This window comes from Microtus pennsylvanicus, chromosome 10 (assembly GCF_037038515.1).
Source record: "Microtus pennsylvanicus isolate mMicPen1 chromosome 10, mMicPen1.hap1, whole genome shotgun sequence".
Lineage (NCBI taxonomy): Eukaryota > Metazoa > Chordata > Mammalia > Rodentia > Cricetidae > Microtus > Microtus pennsylvanicus.
The window spans coordinates 107,514,697-107,531,767 of NC_134588.1; the positions used below are offsets into that span (position 1 = coordinate 107,514,697).

Genomic DNA, 17,071 nt, shown 5'->3' on the forward strand with positions numbered 1-17,071 from the left:
ACACACAGGAACGCACACACACAGGCACATGGCAACACATACAAACATATCCTCCCAGATGCAAACACACAGTTTTCTTGATAAACACATACTCACAAAACAGAGATAACCACCAGCTGCTTAAATGTTGAAAGAGGCGGAGGGGAGGAGTAAGGGAAGGAGAGGGAACAGGGGAGTGGAAGGCAGGGAGAAAGAACATGTCCGGAACTCCTAACAAAGGAAAAAGAACAGTGGCTCTCAATGTATGCGTCCTTGGTGCCGTGGAAGCTGTGGGGACACCGTCTCCAGCTCTTCCATGCATTTCCTTTGTGAAATCGTATCTTCAGCCTGTGCACGGCTGTGCCACGGGTCAGACTGCATCATCATCCATGGGCTAAGGTAACTAATTCTTAGTAATTGCACACTGCTTTGGTGATGAGACTTCAAAGATTAAGTGTTCAGACGAGGAACACGACCTGGGATGGCTCTGCTAAGCCCCACCTATGTGACACCTGGCAGTGTGACGCCAAAGGCGAGGCTTCTCCTTATTTGAAGAAACCCGAAATCCCTACTCTGGTTTGTCCTGATGTTTAAACAGATCCTCAGAAACATATTATGCTGTTTATGACCGTGCTACCTCTTAAAGCGCGTGACTTTGGGAGCTGAGGCAATGGCTCAGTTGGTAAATTGCTTGCCTTGGAACCATGATGGCCTGAGATTGGTCACCAGAGCACACATCAAAAAGTCAGAGAGTCGCAAATGCTTGTGGTTTTAGTACTGATGGACTCCCTGGGCTTACTGGGTAGCCCAGGCGGCCTGTGTGAACGGTTGCAGGCTAATAAGGGGCCCTGTTTCAAGCCACAAAGTAGACAGCTCCTTGGGAATTACACCCCAGGTTGTCTCTGTGTCCACACACAACACATGTCAGTCAAACGGTTCCCACCACGAGGCACTTTAGGGTGCCTCTGCCAGCCAACAGCTACTGTTCGATTCCTCAGTGTAGCTCACTGGTAAAACCTGTGTTCAACACTTGCCAAGGTCCATCACCAAGCCCATAAACAGATAAGTAAAAGTTGGACTTACACTACCCCACGATCATCCCCATTGTGACAGAAAAAGGACAAATGAGACGGAAACATGGCAGGCACCCATGTAGAGCCATGTACCCGACACAGAGCATGTGTGCACACATAACCCTAGGCACCCTGCTTGTATTTCTGTGCCGAAACAGGTCACGGCCAACCCTGCAGCTATTGCTGACATTTTGCCTTTGATAACTCGCCTGAGGTTTGTAAAAGAACTTACATGACTCTGAAGAGTAGAAAAGCAAATGGAGAGGGAGAGGCCGTAATCGCACTGAATCCACTGAGAGATTGCCTCCCTGAGCCCCGCCTCTGGCTCTGCCTCCACATGCCTGGGATCAACTACAAACTCTCTGAGGAACCCTGCACCCACCCCTTCTGTGCCCTGCCTTTCTGTGCCCTTACTCCTTGCTCGGTATTCCATGAGTTTGCACTTGCCTTCAGACCTGAAGACCTGCTGGGTGTCCCCACTGCCCTGCCACTCTTTGCTGGGACAGTAGGAAACGTGCCGCTGCCCTGTGCATTGTGCCCTGTGTTTACAGTCCTCCAAGGACTTGATGTGAAGGGCCCGTGTCCTAAAGGCACAGCCCACAAACCTTGCTCTGTTCTGCAGGGTGGGGTAAGAGGAAAACCAGGGTGTGAAGGCGGCAATGACAGGTACCTTCTAGGGAAGGAGCATCGAGTCTCCAGATTGACAGATCAGTGTTTCCTAGCAACATCTCCAGATGAAAGGGGCTGAAGGGGCTGGCATTAAACACTCTGTGCCTCAGTTTATTTGTCTGAAATGGGAGGACAATGATGGAAAGCTTTTTTATTGATGGACACACCTGCGGAATAGGCCTGAAGATATGCTTTCAAAGGTGCAGTCTTGGGATGAAGCTGTTGAATCTGCTGTGATATGGGCTTGGTTCCCTTCTCCCTGTCCCAAGAGTCCTTGTATGAGAGGTTAAGTTTCCACTGTCAAGGTGGTAGGGGAGCAGCAGATAGCATTTATGGCTGAGGGCACTGCCTCTGTAATATTTCATTTGTATTTTAATAAATAAAGCTTGTCTGAAGATCCGACTGTAAAACAGCCACATTGGCCAGTGTTACCGACCAGGCAGTGGTGACACACACCTTTAATCCCAGTAGCAACACTAGTTTGCCATAGAAACTGGGTGGTAGTGGTGCACACCTTTAATCCCAGCCCTAGCCTAAAGAAGACTATAAGATGGGAGGAGACAGCTCTCAGACAGTCTCATTTCTGAAGATTACGGGAGGCAGGATCATCATTTTGGACTGAGGTAGAGGTAAGAGCCAGTGACTTACTGTTTTTGGCTTTCTGACCTTATGGCTAAACCTTAATAAAAACCTCTGGTTTTTTATTAATCATGCTACACTTGTAGGGGAGATTGATGAAGTTCACTCCGATCTCTCTGGAGTCACCCAAGAAAAGCCTAACCCTTCCTGTTTCCCTCTAGCTTTCTTCTACCCCTGCCCTTCCCTCCCTCTCTTCCTCACACACATGTGCCTATCACTACTGTGTGCTGTTGTACACGCAGCCAGCAAGGGCCTCACCAGAAGTTAGATGTGCCCTAAGCCTCAAGACCTCTGTGTAACTCAGTCTCCGTGGCTGACTCATAAGTGACTTGCATTGAGAATTATCAACACAGGTCTGCATGTAGCAGGCATAGGGTGGCCCATACTCCAATATCGCTCTCTGAGAGGTAAGCCCAGGGACAGGTGACAAGGAGAATCTGACCCAGGGGCCAGTTTGCCTCTTCCAGAGAGAGAGAGAGAGAGAGAGAGAGAGAGAGAGAGAGAGAGAGAGAGAGAGAGAGAGAGAGAGAGGGCATGTTGTCTCCATTTCTTCATTTTATAAATATGAGTTGCAATATGAATGACTAGATGAGGGAATTAATAATGAAATGACTCACTTAAGGTGAATAGTGCTATGATAAATACCGTGACCCAAAACAACTTGATGAAGCAAGGGTTTACTCTACAGTTTATAGTCAGGAGCTCATGGAGGAACCGGGGGCAGGAACTAAAGCAAAGGCCATGGAGGGACACTGCTTACTGGCTTGCTCTCCATGGCTTACTAGACTCTTTCTTATACCACACTGGATCACCTTCCCAGGGATGATAATACCCAGAGTGAGCTGGGCCCTCCCATACCAATAACTAACCAAGAAAACGCCCCACAGACTTGCCTAGAGGCCAAATTGATGAAGGCATTTCCCAGCTGAGGTTCCCTCTTCCCCATGAGCCAGCTTGTGCCAAGTTGACAAAAATCTAACCAGGACAAGAGACAGAATGCAAACAGAAAAGGCACAACTATAAATTCTAGATCCCTTAACATAGCTATCATGAAGGAGCCATACAGGACAGCCATCACTGAGTGTCTGGCTGCACTTCCCAAGTGTCTTTAAAGTCAGTGAAAGCTATATGGTACACTATCCATGCAGAATAATTTCCCCCTTCCCAAACGACTATTCCATCCATCAAATTACATCCTAAAATGTTATTTGATGGCAGTCTTTTTAACCACATCTGTTTCCATATTTTATCAATATCTAACACTTACATAGTACATTTCTAAGTCTTCGACCTGACTACCTAAGTAACCATATTTTATATTCTGTAAAGGTAAAATCCTTTTCTAACAACTACTTTCACATTTGATAATAAAAACTTAAGTACTGTTAGCAAACAAGCCACAGGACCATCTTCACTGCTCTCTGATACTAAAAAAAAGCTATTTATGTTTTACTCTTTTCATCCTGAACGTTGAGGCAGCATGGACCTGTGGTCTGGGCATGAATTCAAGAATAGGTTTTCCACTAAGAACAGAGAACATGATGGAACATTTATTACTCTTGCAGAAGACCCAGGTTCAGTTCCCAGCACTGACATGGTAGCTCACAAGCATCTGTATCTCCAGTTTCTTGGGCTCTGAAACCCTCTCCTGGATTCCATGGGCACTGGACACCCAGAGTAAACATACATGCATGTAGGCAAAACACTTATATGTAAAGTAAAAATAATAGATAAATAACTTAAGGACAGAGGTTTTATTCAGCTCACAATAAATTCGAGGTTGCAGTCTCTCGTGGGGAAACCACAATGAGAGGAGGGATAAGTAACTAATTACATTTGCAGTCGGAACTGAGGGGACGAGCTACTGTGTCTAGCGCTGAGGCCAAAATCTCCACTAACAGATCTCAGGACTCCTGTCCTAGGGAATGTTGCCACCCATGGTGGGCTGGGTCTTACTACATCAATCAAGGCCATGGAGACAATCACCCACAGGCATACCCAGTGTAACTAATCTCTCAGTGAGACACTCTTCCTGGGTGATTGTGCATGGGATCAAGTTGACAATAGAAAGCAACTAGCAACATGATCGTGGCAGGTTCCTTCCAGGAAGGCTAGCATCCTCTCCTCACTGTCGTGTCTAGATACACACTTGGTTTCAGTGAGACTCTTAGAGGGCTCTGTCTCTGTGGCTGTGATGGAAAAGAAAACGTGGCTGGGCGTGTGTAGGAACCCCAGCTGACAAAACGCTCGAAGGCACATTAGTGCCCAGGATTCAAGACAGAAGTGTCTTGTACAGGGCCTCTTGGGAGGATATCTGGTGCTGTCAGCCAGCCTCTCCAGATTGTGGGGTTTTGTTTCATTTGAGTGCTACTTTGTAGTACACTGTTTTCCTCCAAGACACTGTGGCTCTGCAAACACTGCAATCTGGTGCTGAGAGACCTTCAGTAACCAAAGCTTGCCTGACTCTATCCAGGACAAAATCCCCCATCCTGGCAATTCCCACTCATTCCCCACTTGAATTCCTTGGGATTCAGTGAGCCAGGGTACGGTTATCTCTTGCCCACTGCACACTTAACCGGTCAGTGTGTCAGCTCTACCTCACTCTCCTTCCAAATCTACCCAGAATCTGACGGTGTCTCGAGATTGCTACTGCAAACATCTCCTAGTAGAGTTGCTCTGCTCCTGCTGACTGAACAGTGGGCTAAGGCAAAGGCTGGGGAGGGGCTGCCAGAACCCAGGCCAGAGCAAGCAAAGACACAGACTTGTCATGTTTAACTTAAGAAGCTGGACGTGGCCCGGTCCCTGGGAAGGTTAGTTTCAATTGCCAGCTTCAAACAATAGAGAGTCACCTGGAAAGAGATTATCAAGGTCAGATTAGCCCCTGGCAGGGCTATGGGAGCCTGTGTAACTGAAGTGAGACGGCCCAGTGTGAAGGTGGGGGACACAGTACCCAGACTGTATGACAATGGGAAAGCCAGCCGAGCAGGGAGCATGAACGCCCTGATGGCATTCTGCCTCTGACTGTAGATGTGATGTGACCTGCTGCTTCAGCCACTGCTGCTGTGACCCCCTCCACAGCGATGGACTGCAACCTGGAAGCATAAGCTAAAATAAACCATTTCTCCCCCAGTTTGCTTATTGTTGGGATAATTTGTAACAGAAACGGAACTAGGGCAGTCCCCATATCCCGCCCAACATCATCTTCTCCAGTGCCCCTCAGCCCCCTGTCAGTTTCTCCCACCTCCATCAGGGCTTTTGCATATGGTCAGCCCCCTGCCTAAGGGCTACTCCACACCTGACACAGGTTTGCCTCCTCATCCCAAATCACCACATCCATGACGGTTCACAGTTCATCCTCAGCGTTTCCGCTTGGCTCTTCCGGAACCCTACCACCATGGATGAACGCCCCAGCCCACCCCCAGCAGAAGAGAGGCTCACAGAGGGCAAGGATCTTCACCCTGTAATCTCCATGTGTTTCAGAGCTCTCCTTACATGGTGGGCATTCGAAAAGCCATTTGTAAATGAATGCATACTATGCAGTTAATATAATATTAACACAACAAAATAAAAAATAACATTTGCTTATCTTAAAAGTCCAGAGTTAGCTATATCTTGAGGTAGTACATTCAGACACTGTAGCTCCTAGCATCTTTTCAGACACACCCAGGTACCCATTTAGGCTCATCCACTCTAGAGGGTGGGCAAGGCTAGGATGGAAGCCACCTCCCTGCTGTGGAATGATAAGGCCTGGTCAGTGCTGCAGAGCCTGCTCATGGCCCTATGCCTCTTGTCTAGCTAACTCTTCTGTTACATCATGTCTGCTGGGACTTCTCTGATCTCCTTTCTTCCCCCTCACGCAGCCTCTCTTTACCTCTTCCGTGTCTCTCTCGCCATCATTAAGTGATTATTTCTGCCTTAGTATTCCAATTTTGAGCATTCCTAACTCTGATCTGTAGGCATTTCTAATGTAACTATATCTAAAGTGACTGTCCCTGTTTGACTATGCAGGAGGGGGTAGTTTAAGAGAAGCCACGCTTTTCCACTGTTATTTTATTTGGCTAAATACCTAGCAGAGAAGTCAACCCACTGGGGATCCCCCATAAACACCCACAAAAGAGCTAAACAGCAAGGAAGGAATTATGCAAAGATAATTCAGCACTGTCCCAATGGAGATACCAAATATCTTGACTGAGGTCACTGAATATCATCATAAAAATCTGACGGTTCTTTATCCCATAATAAGGGAGAATATCTTCCCTACCTAGGTCTCATGGAGTGGGACTTCAGCTAGACACTAGAGGACAAACACCTTTGTTTGTTACTAATGCACAGGTCATAGATTTTGCAACACATTCTAAATTCCAAAGTTGATTCATCAGACATGGGGATAGCTAGACTGAAGATAAAGCATGTCTGATATAACCATGCATCTACTGATTTGTGGCATTCAAACAGAACACTGGTAAGAGTTCTGTTGCCTGGAACGAACATTGAAATCTAGCCAATGCACTCACCAGGTTAGAGACACAGACATGTAACACACATCACTGTGTATGGAGATGATAATTTCACATTTATTACACCCTAATGCATAGATTACCAGAGCACTTCCAAGAAAACGTTTATTAAAGGGTTTTAAAAAGCAGTAAACACAGGAAGTCGGTGCACACATTCTTGAGTCTGCCCACTTGGGTTTTAATTAAAGCTCTACCATTTAGCATGCTTCTGCTTCAGTTCCTACAGAAGTGATTTATAGATGATTAGGTTGAACAGTGATGAGAATTATATGAGCTAAGGAATATAAAAGAGTTAGAACAATGCACACACCTCACGGTTGTTCTTTGACTTCTGTCTGGTGGCAACGTTTGTGAGTCTAACACTCGGCAGGGTTTTCCCGTGTGTTTCTGTAGTGACCACACACTAATTGAACCGCCACAGAAGCAGATACCTTCTCTGTTCTCAAATCCCAGCCCAGGAAAGACATTTGTCATGACACTTTGTGTCCAGCGCCTCTGCCAATCTTGTTGAAAAGCTGGCTGATTGACTGAACGCATCATTATGGAATTAATGGGAATCATACGGATGCTACGGATGCATGTATATCTAGCACGGAAGCACTGGAGGCTGCCGTCTGCCTTGCTGTTCCTCCATCTCCCTCATCCCATCCTCATCAACACAGCCTGAAGTCAGGTGTCTGGTAATAATCTAGGGACCAGGACAGCTTCATTGTATCGAACACTGTTCCTTCTCACAAACAGCAGGATGAACTGCTGCCCACTTCCACTCTTTCTGCCTCCCACACTGCAGGAAGATAAAGCTCCCTAGATAGCAGAGCCTTCTAGTATGGATGCCAGACCGCACTCTGCAGACTGGACCCTCCCCAGCATGATGTCAGCAGGCAAATCACCTGGACTTGCCCTGTCTAATTTCCCAACCCACATTGCTGTGATGTTACTGTCCAGTAGACCCACTCACGGAGCTTTAAGGGGTAAAGTCATTGGAAGATGCCAGATACTGGAGCTGTAGGGGAAGGATGCTATTCTCATTAATGACCATAGGATCATTTACCCTTAGCTTGATCCTTGAAGCCTGAACATTGGATTTTTGTATTAAAAATATACATATTCAAAGGGGAAATGTACTGAAATACATTAAGTTACAAAGATAAGAAATGATGATAAATAATAGGCAACTTCTACACCAAAAAATGATGGAACGCAAAAATTGTTTTTAGAATTGTTTAAAGAGCAAAATTGTTTAAAGAGCAATGACACTCAATCAGCTGTGCTTAGTCATAAGGCTAAAATGGATGGAGCTTGCAGAACAGAAATGAGAAAAGTAGGTCATATTTTGAGCTCTGTCTACTCAAAAGAAAAACAATGTGTAAAAAAATAAGCTGTATTCACCACTAGACTGCCCCATTTGCCATGTCCTACAGGTTATCTTGAGAGTTCTGGGTAGAGTCAGACAGTGAGATCATTCTCAAATCCACACTGAGCTTCCTCCAACAACCTGCACGATTCTTTACTTTCCCTGCCCAAGACCAATCGCACGTGGCACCAGCTCTGAAGGTGAAGTTACCTGAATCAACAGCTACAGCCCAACAAAGGGATGAGGACGGGAAATAACCACTACAAACAAGCCCAGTGCTCTCCCTGCCCCCCACTACTGCAGGAGGGGGATCCTTGGTGCTCATCACTTACTGGGTGGCAAGTCTCTCACCCACCGGTCCAAGAGATCATTTGGGTCTTAAAGGGAAAGATTACTTATTCCTGAACATGCTTTGGTAAGGGGCTCACACAGATCCTATCTGAACCCAGAGCGGAGGCTTCAAGCTGCATTCCCATAGGCCTCCACTGACACAACCAGGCACTGTGCTTCTAAAAACAAAATCAGTGGGGCTGCTTTAAAGACTTGCAGCACCTCAGGGGCGGGGTTAGGTGGCACCAAGGAAGAATGAAAGGAGGATGAGCTTGCCTAAGCTCAGGGACAGGGGTAGCCAAGACAAAGGATTAGTGAGGTGGCTGTTGCGATGTCTGCTGATGTAGGACATGCCACCATTATCCACCATTATCTAAAAGTAACAGAGAACTCGGTGCATGAGCGTGTGAAGAATGTTCTAAGAACTTAGGTGTGTGGCAGTTTAAAAGTGAAACAAAAACGAACAAAATCTTAAGTTAAATGGGAGAGAGGCAGCAACGCCTGATGGTGGCAGGATCCCAACGGGGTTCAGCATCAGATGACAACAGCCCCGACAACTGTCAGTCGTGTGTGGACAAGGCTACGTCTCCTTCCCAGGCAGAGAAGAATGGGTAGTCATCATGAGAAGAAACTAGGGCAAAGGTCCTACAAAAACACGGGATTATATCCAATAATAAAGTCTCTAAATCTATTATCCCAACTCATTCAAGTGATATAAAAACCCAGACACAAAACAAGGAAAAACACACTCAAATGATGACTCAGAGATCACTTTCAGTCCAATTTGAATCAAACCAAGCAAGAAAGAGCAAGCTGTCTAGGAAAATAAATGTGTACACGATGAGAACGTTTCCCACAGCCAGCAAATCCCCTGGTAAGAGGATCCGAAGGGTTCCTGTCACCTAAGACCCCTGTTCTACGCCAAAGAAACCTACAGCCAAATTGTGGCCATGTCTGAGAAACATAACTTAGTCACACATCATCTGGGGGGGGGGGGTCAATACTTAAAACATGCTTCACCGTAAGGATGGTACCCGGCTGTTTTAGATTAACATTGCTGCACTTCTTCATAAACTTTCCTTTTCTGTGCAGTAGTGAGCTGATCTTAGCTGGGATTCAAAGAAGAAACAAGCATTTAATGAAGCTATACTCCAAGGAGCCTAGAGAATTGGGGGACCACTTGTTCACAGTGTAGAAGGCCCATCTCAAGGCCCATCTCCACAGGCCAGTCTCCGTAAGAGGTTAGGGCCACGGCCCAGGTTAAAAGCTCTACCGCTTTCTCAAACCAATACTTCTCTGTGGGCAATGGCCTTCATAATCACGAGTAAGCCCCTGTCAGTTCTAAGACAAGAAAAAGAACAATGAAGTAGAAAAGAGTAGGAAGGGGGAGAGCAAGTAGGAGAAGTAAGAGATAAGAAGGTAGGGGCAGTGGAGGAAATGAAGACATCGGGGAAGACGCTCCATGCTCTCAGGGACCATGAGGTCCACCCTACTGCTTTAGTCTTTTCTTCCCCTTAGGGAGAAATGGAGCCCAGCTCATCTGGAGGCCTTACCTGGATGAGCTCGTCCAGTTCGGTGGAGTTGACGCAGGCATGCTCGGTTATGAAGGTCTGTTTCTGGATCACGATGGTGGTCCTCTGGGAAATCTCCTGAGGCTGCTCCAGCGCCTTGAACACAGTGGCTCCAATGATCAGGTAGAGGACAACCACCAGGAAAATCGTGGAGACCGTCTTCCATTTCATAACATTAATGGCCGTGTCACTCTCCACGCGGGAAGCAAGCACAGTGGGTTTGGCGGAGAAGGAGAGCCTCGGTTTGGAGTTCTGAGCGGCAGACTTGGGATCCAGCAAGTCAGGGGCCGCCACTGACAACAACAGAGAATTTGGGTTAGGCTAGAGGAGTCTGGATACAAGGGGCTAGCTGCTTCTTTAGGGGTCAGCCGGGGCTGGCAGACCCCGGCACTCTCCTAATGGGAGCTGAAGAACCTCACCCAGCAGCCTTTTCTAAACACTTCCAGACCATTTATAGGTTCAAGGGAGGGGGCAGGGCTTCTGCTCTCTGCTGCCACTGGAGTGCCAGGTGGATGGAAAAAAACATGGGTCAGACCAAGAAGTTAAAATAAAAGAATGCCTGAGGGGGTTCCTCATTAATTCCAAGATTTGTTTCTGCCCGTGATTATGTATATGTCAGTGAAGATGTCCTGAGCTCCCAAGGTCTGATGGTACTAAACAGGATCTCTGATCACGAGGAAGGCTCATGGCTCACTCCCGCACATCAGACCTTTATGCTGTAAGCAATCAGAGTAAAGAATGCTTGCTACTTGGGTTTTCAAAATTCTTACAGTCAGGGGATGGTGATCAGTATGGTTCAAACAGCCTTCCTATTTGTATGCTGGGAACGCACCTCTTAGCCCATCTTCCAAAGTGAACACATTGGGAAACACTCTGCCGTCGCTGGTGTGTTTAAAACACAAAAGTTATTGATAACTCTTGAGCCACGACAGCCAAGACTGAACCAAGTCCCTCTACGGCTCCAGCAAAAGCAAGAAGCAAGAAACCTAGCACGTTGGCTCACGCCCTAGACCCACCATGCTCTGCCCAAGGCTAATTGCCCCATTAGAGCTCCCAGATACTGAGAGGTGACTTCAAGTCCATCTATTATTTATCCAAGCTCTTCAAAATCATCATTAATGGGTTTCATTTTAGAAAATACAAAAGCTACTCGATGGCCACTTGTGGATGGGAAAAATAAGCCATCCACCACCAAACATTTGATTGGAGAGGCAAGAGTGAACTAATATGGCTTAACAGAATGGTCAAAAAAATGGAGGCTTAAACACCAACACGAATCACTTATAAAGAAAGCCAGATTGCTGCCATGTGTATAATATAGGTTTCATAAAATGATAACATAACCTACAATTTACTTTTCAATACGCAAATGAAAATCCCTATGGAATTGCACCCTACAGCTTCTGAAATTACTCTAGGATACTAATTACTTTAGGATTCGTAAAGAGCAGCAGTTTATACACAGCTACCTAGCCTGTCTTCTCTAACCCTGTGTGTAAATGTAGGCTATCACAGAGTGAGATCCTAAAGTAAGTACATCTCCAGTTGCCCATCAAAAAGACACAAAAACAAAGCTATCCGATCCACTAGACGAAGTGGGGGGCTGTGAAATGAAGGCAGATGATGGGATTGCCTCAAGCAGCCAAGCTCATGGGAAGTTCTGACTTTGAAGAGGTGAAATCGGAGCAGAAATGGGGATACAGCACCCCCCAACACTGGCAGCAGCTTTTCATGGGGACTCCAGAGGGTCCTCACCAGCTTCCTAAGCGAGGTTCAACCCTCCACCTACAAGTGTGAGTACCTCCTTCGCCACCCAGGCACCTGTTCTGAATAAAGTCACCGACTGGAAAGTACCTTTTCTATGTTGGTAAGGGTGATGCCACTCAAAAGAAGCCCTTCAGCAGGTGTTAACTGTTTGGACTTTTACAATCTGATAGAAGCGTGCTTGCTGCAGTCCAAGATCACTATCACCTGTAGCGGCTCCAGCCCTCCCCACCCTGTCTCTGCCGCTCAGAATCTGCCTGAAAAAAAAATCTAAAATTGAGCCATCTTTTGACTTAAAAAACAGAACACAACAGAGAGATACTGCACCACCTCTTTAACCAGAAAGTCCTATCCCTACCCCCACTCCAGGGCACTGATTTTTCACCCTAGGGCAGCTTTCTGATTGAGAGAATTATAAACCACCACCCTTTACCCAGCTCCAGCCTGAAATCCCACCAAGATATTGTCATGATACACCTTAAGAGAGAGTGAAAGACAGAGACAGAGAGAACAAATATGGTAATATTAGGTATTTCTCTCTCCCTCACCTCTCTCTCCGTGTGTGTGTGTGTGTGTGTGTGTGTGTGTGTGTGTGTGTGTGTGTGTGTTAGGCTGATAAATTTCCTGAAGGAGTTTAATTCTTTTAAGCTGTGGCCTTATATTTAATTAGCAGAAATATATAATGCACAATTGGCAGACTGAGTGGACAGAAGCTGGTAGATTACAAAATAAATATTTAAAACAAGCAGAAAGCAAAATGCACCCTTTCCTCCCCAGCTAGGTAGGCACTGTGGAGTTCCTCACTTCCACCTTTTGGTGATAGTGATGAGGACAAGAAGCTGGCTGCTCACACACGCTCAACACCATCACTACCTCTCCCCTCCCACAGCGTTCTCCTCAGCACACTCCTGGTCTGGAGTCCTCACCCGGCATACACCTCTTGCGCTGGCCTCTAGTGCACCCCCCCCCCCCCGCAAACAGCAGCAGAAGCGAGCTTTTTATTTTATTTCCCCCAGCACCACTGCGTGTCCTCCATGCCATGGGCAACAAGTGTGATTAAGGCCACCGTGCAACCTGCCTGCCGATTACTCTCCAGGGCTGACCCTCCTCTCTAGAAACTGTCTTAAGATGCGCCAAATCTACACCCAAGGGAGGCAAACGCAAAAACCCTAGGCACGGGCTGAAGAGCAGAAGACGGGGCCAGGAGAGGATCCGGGCTGGGGTTGAGCGCCAAGCCCGGATCACATCCAACCCACGGAATGGAAAGGAAAATGAGGAGCCACGGAACCTGCGCCGCCCTCCCCGGAGAGCGCGCGGCTGGGGTGGGTGCCCGGGGGTCTCACCTCCTGCGGTATAGCCGGGTCTCTCCCGCGAGGCGCTGGCAAGCATGAGGCATGCAGCATTCAAAATGTTTGTTTTTTTTTAACACAGACGTGATGGTTTTATTTTTTCTTTCTCTCTCTCTCTCTCTTTTTCTTTTCTTTCTTTTTTTTTTTTTTTTTTTTTTTTTTACCAACACGCCATTGTACTCACTCCTTATTCCAAGATGGGCTGCACGCTCCGAGCTGCACGGGCAGGCATTTTCCCCGGCTTTGTTTTACAAGATGGGGAGAGCGGTGCTGGAGGCGGGAGGGGTGTGGGGGGGGAGCGTGAGAAGAAACGAAATCGCGGGAAGGAGGGGACACCAGCGGCGGCAGACTGGGCAGAGGGCGAGGCCGAGGCCAAGTTGGGATCGGACGCGGCCGCCCCCGCGCGTGTTGGGTCACCCCGACTGCGCGGCCGCCTGGAGTCCCGCTCGGGCCCTGGGTGCGCTTGGCCGGTGACTCCGCGCTGCCCCTGGGCTCGGCGTGGAGGTGATTACTGCAGCCCGCGCGGCCGAGCGCCCGGGTGTCTTTGTGCAGCGGCCCCGCGCAGCCCCTCTCCGCATGTCTTTGTGCGGCGCCCCGCCTGGCCCGAGCCCCGCCGGGCGCCCGCAAGGGGGGGTGTGGCCCGGGGTGGCCCGCTCGGCCTCGCAGCTCCACTCTCCCCTAGCCTAGCCGCTCTTCCCTCCTTTCCGAACTCCCTCCTCCTGCCCCTGTGGTGTCCCCGCCCGGGCTCGCCTCCACGCACCCCCCCTCCCAGCCCTATGCGTCGACCCAGCTGCCAATACGTCCTCCCCGTGGCACCCTCGGCCCGCCTCCCGCCCGGGAGCAACAAGAGCCTCACCTGCACCCATCATCCAACGTCCCACTGCCACCTCCTGCTCTAGCTGTCATGCATGCGTCTTCCACAGGACTCCAAGCCATGCCTTCCCGAGTCTGGGTGTCACGAAAGACCCCAGATCCCTACAGGTGAGTATCTTCCTCACTAGCGCCCCTCCAACCAGGGTGGCACAGATACACCGTCCAGCTGATGCCCTGTGAGCCTCAGAGTGACAGCAGCGTGGACATGCAGGGTGTTTGGGGCTACACTGGCGAGGGGATAAAGGAATGGTCACTGAGCTCTTGGGGCTACTTGATTTGGGCCTGGGATTCCTGAATCAGAAAGAAACTGGACGCCAGAGCCAAAGGAGAACGGAGGAAAACAGACTGCTTTCTCTGGGACAACCCGCTACCCCACCCCCACCCCAAGCCTGGGACCAAGGATGCTGAATGCTGTGGGTGTGGGCAGATGTTGAGGGCGGGAAGACAGCCGCCCTCGGGCTGAACTTGCTCACTGCCCCCCTCCCCAAAACCCATAGAAACCCCAGACTGGTAGGCAGCAATTCTGCCCAGCCTCCCAGAGTGCAGAGCCTGAGCTGTTGAACTCTTGGTGACAGGATTGATTTGAAAGAGAACTGGCCAAGGTAGGGATAGAGTCTGGATGCTATCTCGGCTCTGTGGAAGAATTTCAGTTCTTTAAAACTGCCCTCCCAGAAGGCACTCCACTGTGCCATCAGGAAGCCCAAGCTGACCACCACCTTCTGCTCTCATCACTATGCTTCCCAAAGCCAGTGTTTCCCCAGGTACATGTAGGAAGTCACCGACCCAGGGGTAGCTGTAACATGAACCTCATAAACCATTTACAAGACGCTCTCCAATATCAACGATTTTTTGTTTTATTTTTTTTATTCCAGAATAATCCCCGCACCTGTTCCCTCCATTGTAATAAAGAGTCCATCTTGCTTCAAGTTAAGCACATTTTTCTTTACTTCTGATCTCAAAAGTACCAGAAGTCATTTTTAAAAAAATTAGTCTGATCTTACCAGCAGACTTGGACCTTTCTGGAACTTCTGGGTTCATGCTGTTGCTTCGCATGACCACAGGCCTTTCTGGGTCCCGTGGCCCTCTCTTGAGGTTTCTCCCAACACATTCCCTCCTCACACCTTACAGGACTGAGGGGGTGCATAGGCAGAGTTCTGTACACCTGTGTGCAAAAGTGCTTGCACGAACAGGGATGTGTGTCATTTTAGGGGCTTGGTTCACACAGTTCCAGAATCTTGCAAATCCCTCTGGAATCCCAGAGCAGCTACAGCACAGCGGAAGCTTGAGCCACAGTTTCATCAACTCCAGGAAGTCTCTTCTGTTCCTGCATGGGTGACACCCACCTACACGTCTAGCGTAATTTGGAGCTAACTCCACGGATAAACTTCACAGCGGCCCTTAGATTCCAGATTAGCGTTCAGTAAGAACTTTCACACTGGATGAGGCTTCCAGAGAGTCCTAGTCTGGTGGCTCGCCCTTTGTTTGTCCTGGTCAGCTTCGTCCTTGTCTCAGCGCTACCTTGTGTGCTCCGGGAGGGCTGACCATGTCCCCTAACACACAGGACTAGCGAGAGACAGGTGCTGAGTTCAGGACTGCTGACACAGACATTTTCATTCTCCTGATCTTTCTTCAAGCATGCAGAGCAAGGATACCCAACTCATACAAAGAATGGGGCAAACTCTCCAACTTGAAATAATTTTTCTGTGCACAGCCATTTTGCTGCCCGCAATAAATGGCCCCAGGCAAGCCTTTCTTTCACTCCATTTCTCCCTCCTCCCTTCCATTCTTTACCTTCCCTAATTTGTTCCAAACCCTGGTCATCCTCTTCCCCCGCTGGGTCTATCCACGCCTTGCCTCGACTGGTCTCTGTCAAATAAGTGCATGCTGCCTACACTGCGGCATTGCCGCCCCTGTGCGCATGCTTCCAGGGCTCTGTTCTCCCCCACTTGCAGGCTTTAAGGGGCACCACCAATCCCAATGGATTCCGTTCTCCCTGCCAGTTCATTGGCATCCTCTATGTGCAGGGTGCATTGGCTGATGTGTGTGGTGGGGATAGGGGGATGGGGGCGGGAGAGCTGGCTCAACAGCTAAGAGCATTTGCTGTTTTCGAACAGGACCCAAGTTCAGATCCCAGCACCTACATGGTGACTCACAACCATCTGTAACTCCAGTTCCAAGACTCCCAAGGCCCTCTTCTGACCTCCAGGGGTACTATGCAAACCCGGTGCACATAAATACATGTAAGCAAACACTCACACTCATGATGCTCTCTGAAAACAAAAATGAAAATCAGAAAGGGAAGACTCTAAACCATATCAGTGAGATTTAATCCAACAAGCTAAAAGCTAATCTCCACAAATAATCAGAAGGGATCACAAAAGCACCCAAGTCCCTGGTTGACTCTGGCCTCCTTCCCACAGCAGCCCCTCAGTCCTCCTGCAGCACCCCTGCCCCTTTGTATGACAAAGACATGCATAAGAGTGTTTGAAATAAGAGGAAGAAGACCAGATTGTGTGTCGCTGAAACTAGAGAAACAAGGAAATGGGTTGGGTTGTTTTATTAACAATGTGCACACCTTACTCTGTGCACACCAACCTCATCAGAAGTGTAATGGAAGGGTCAGAATTGCTTGCCTCATGTAGCAGGGATTCTAAATGCACAAGAAAATCCCAAATACGTGGTGGAAAGATGGGGCTCCCACGGAGCCTCCTTCTGGCCCTTTCAGAATATATACAGTGATTTCCACTTGCAGCCTGAACTCAGAACTTCATTCTCGTGTTAATTTTCCTCTTTTTGATCTTGGCCTACTTGAGATGCCCTAGTGGGGGAAAAATAAGAAATGAGCATGCTTCTGTTTTTCATTATTTTGAGCACATCGAAAGAATCTGTGAGCATCCTACCTCCACAGCTTCCGAATTGTGCACATCTTTCTGATGGTCAGTTTCCCGGTCTA

The 17,071-nt window shown here is 48.3% G+C and overlaps 1 protein-coding gene across 8 annotated transcripts in view; it reads right to left on the reverse strand.

The window, feature by feature from the left end:
• Kcnk2 (potassium two pore domain channel subfamily K member 2) overlaps positions 1-17,071 on the reverse strand; it is a 186,363-nt gene that overhangs the window by 113,297 nt on the left and 55,995 nt on the right. For 2 of the 8 annotated variants that reach the window (XM_075989437.1, XM_075989443.1), the window contains exon 2: positions 10,115-10,425. In XM_075989437.1, coding sequence (XP_075845552.1) covers positions 10,115-10,425 — 311 coding nt within the window. Of the gene's footprint in view, positions 1-10,114; positions 10,426-13,239; positions 13,729-14,101; positions 14,499-17,071 lie in introns of those variants that run through there. The other 6 variants (XM_075989438.1, XM_075989441.1, XM_075989439.1 and 3 more) reach the window with 6 other exon arrangements.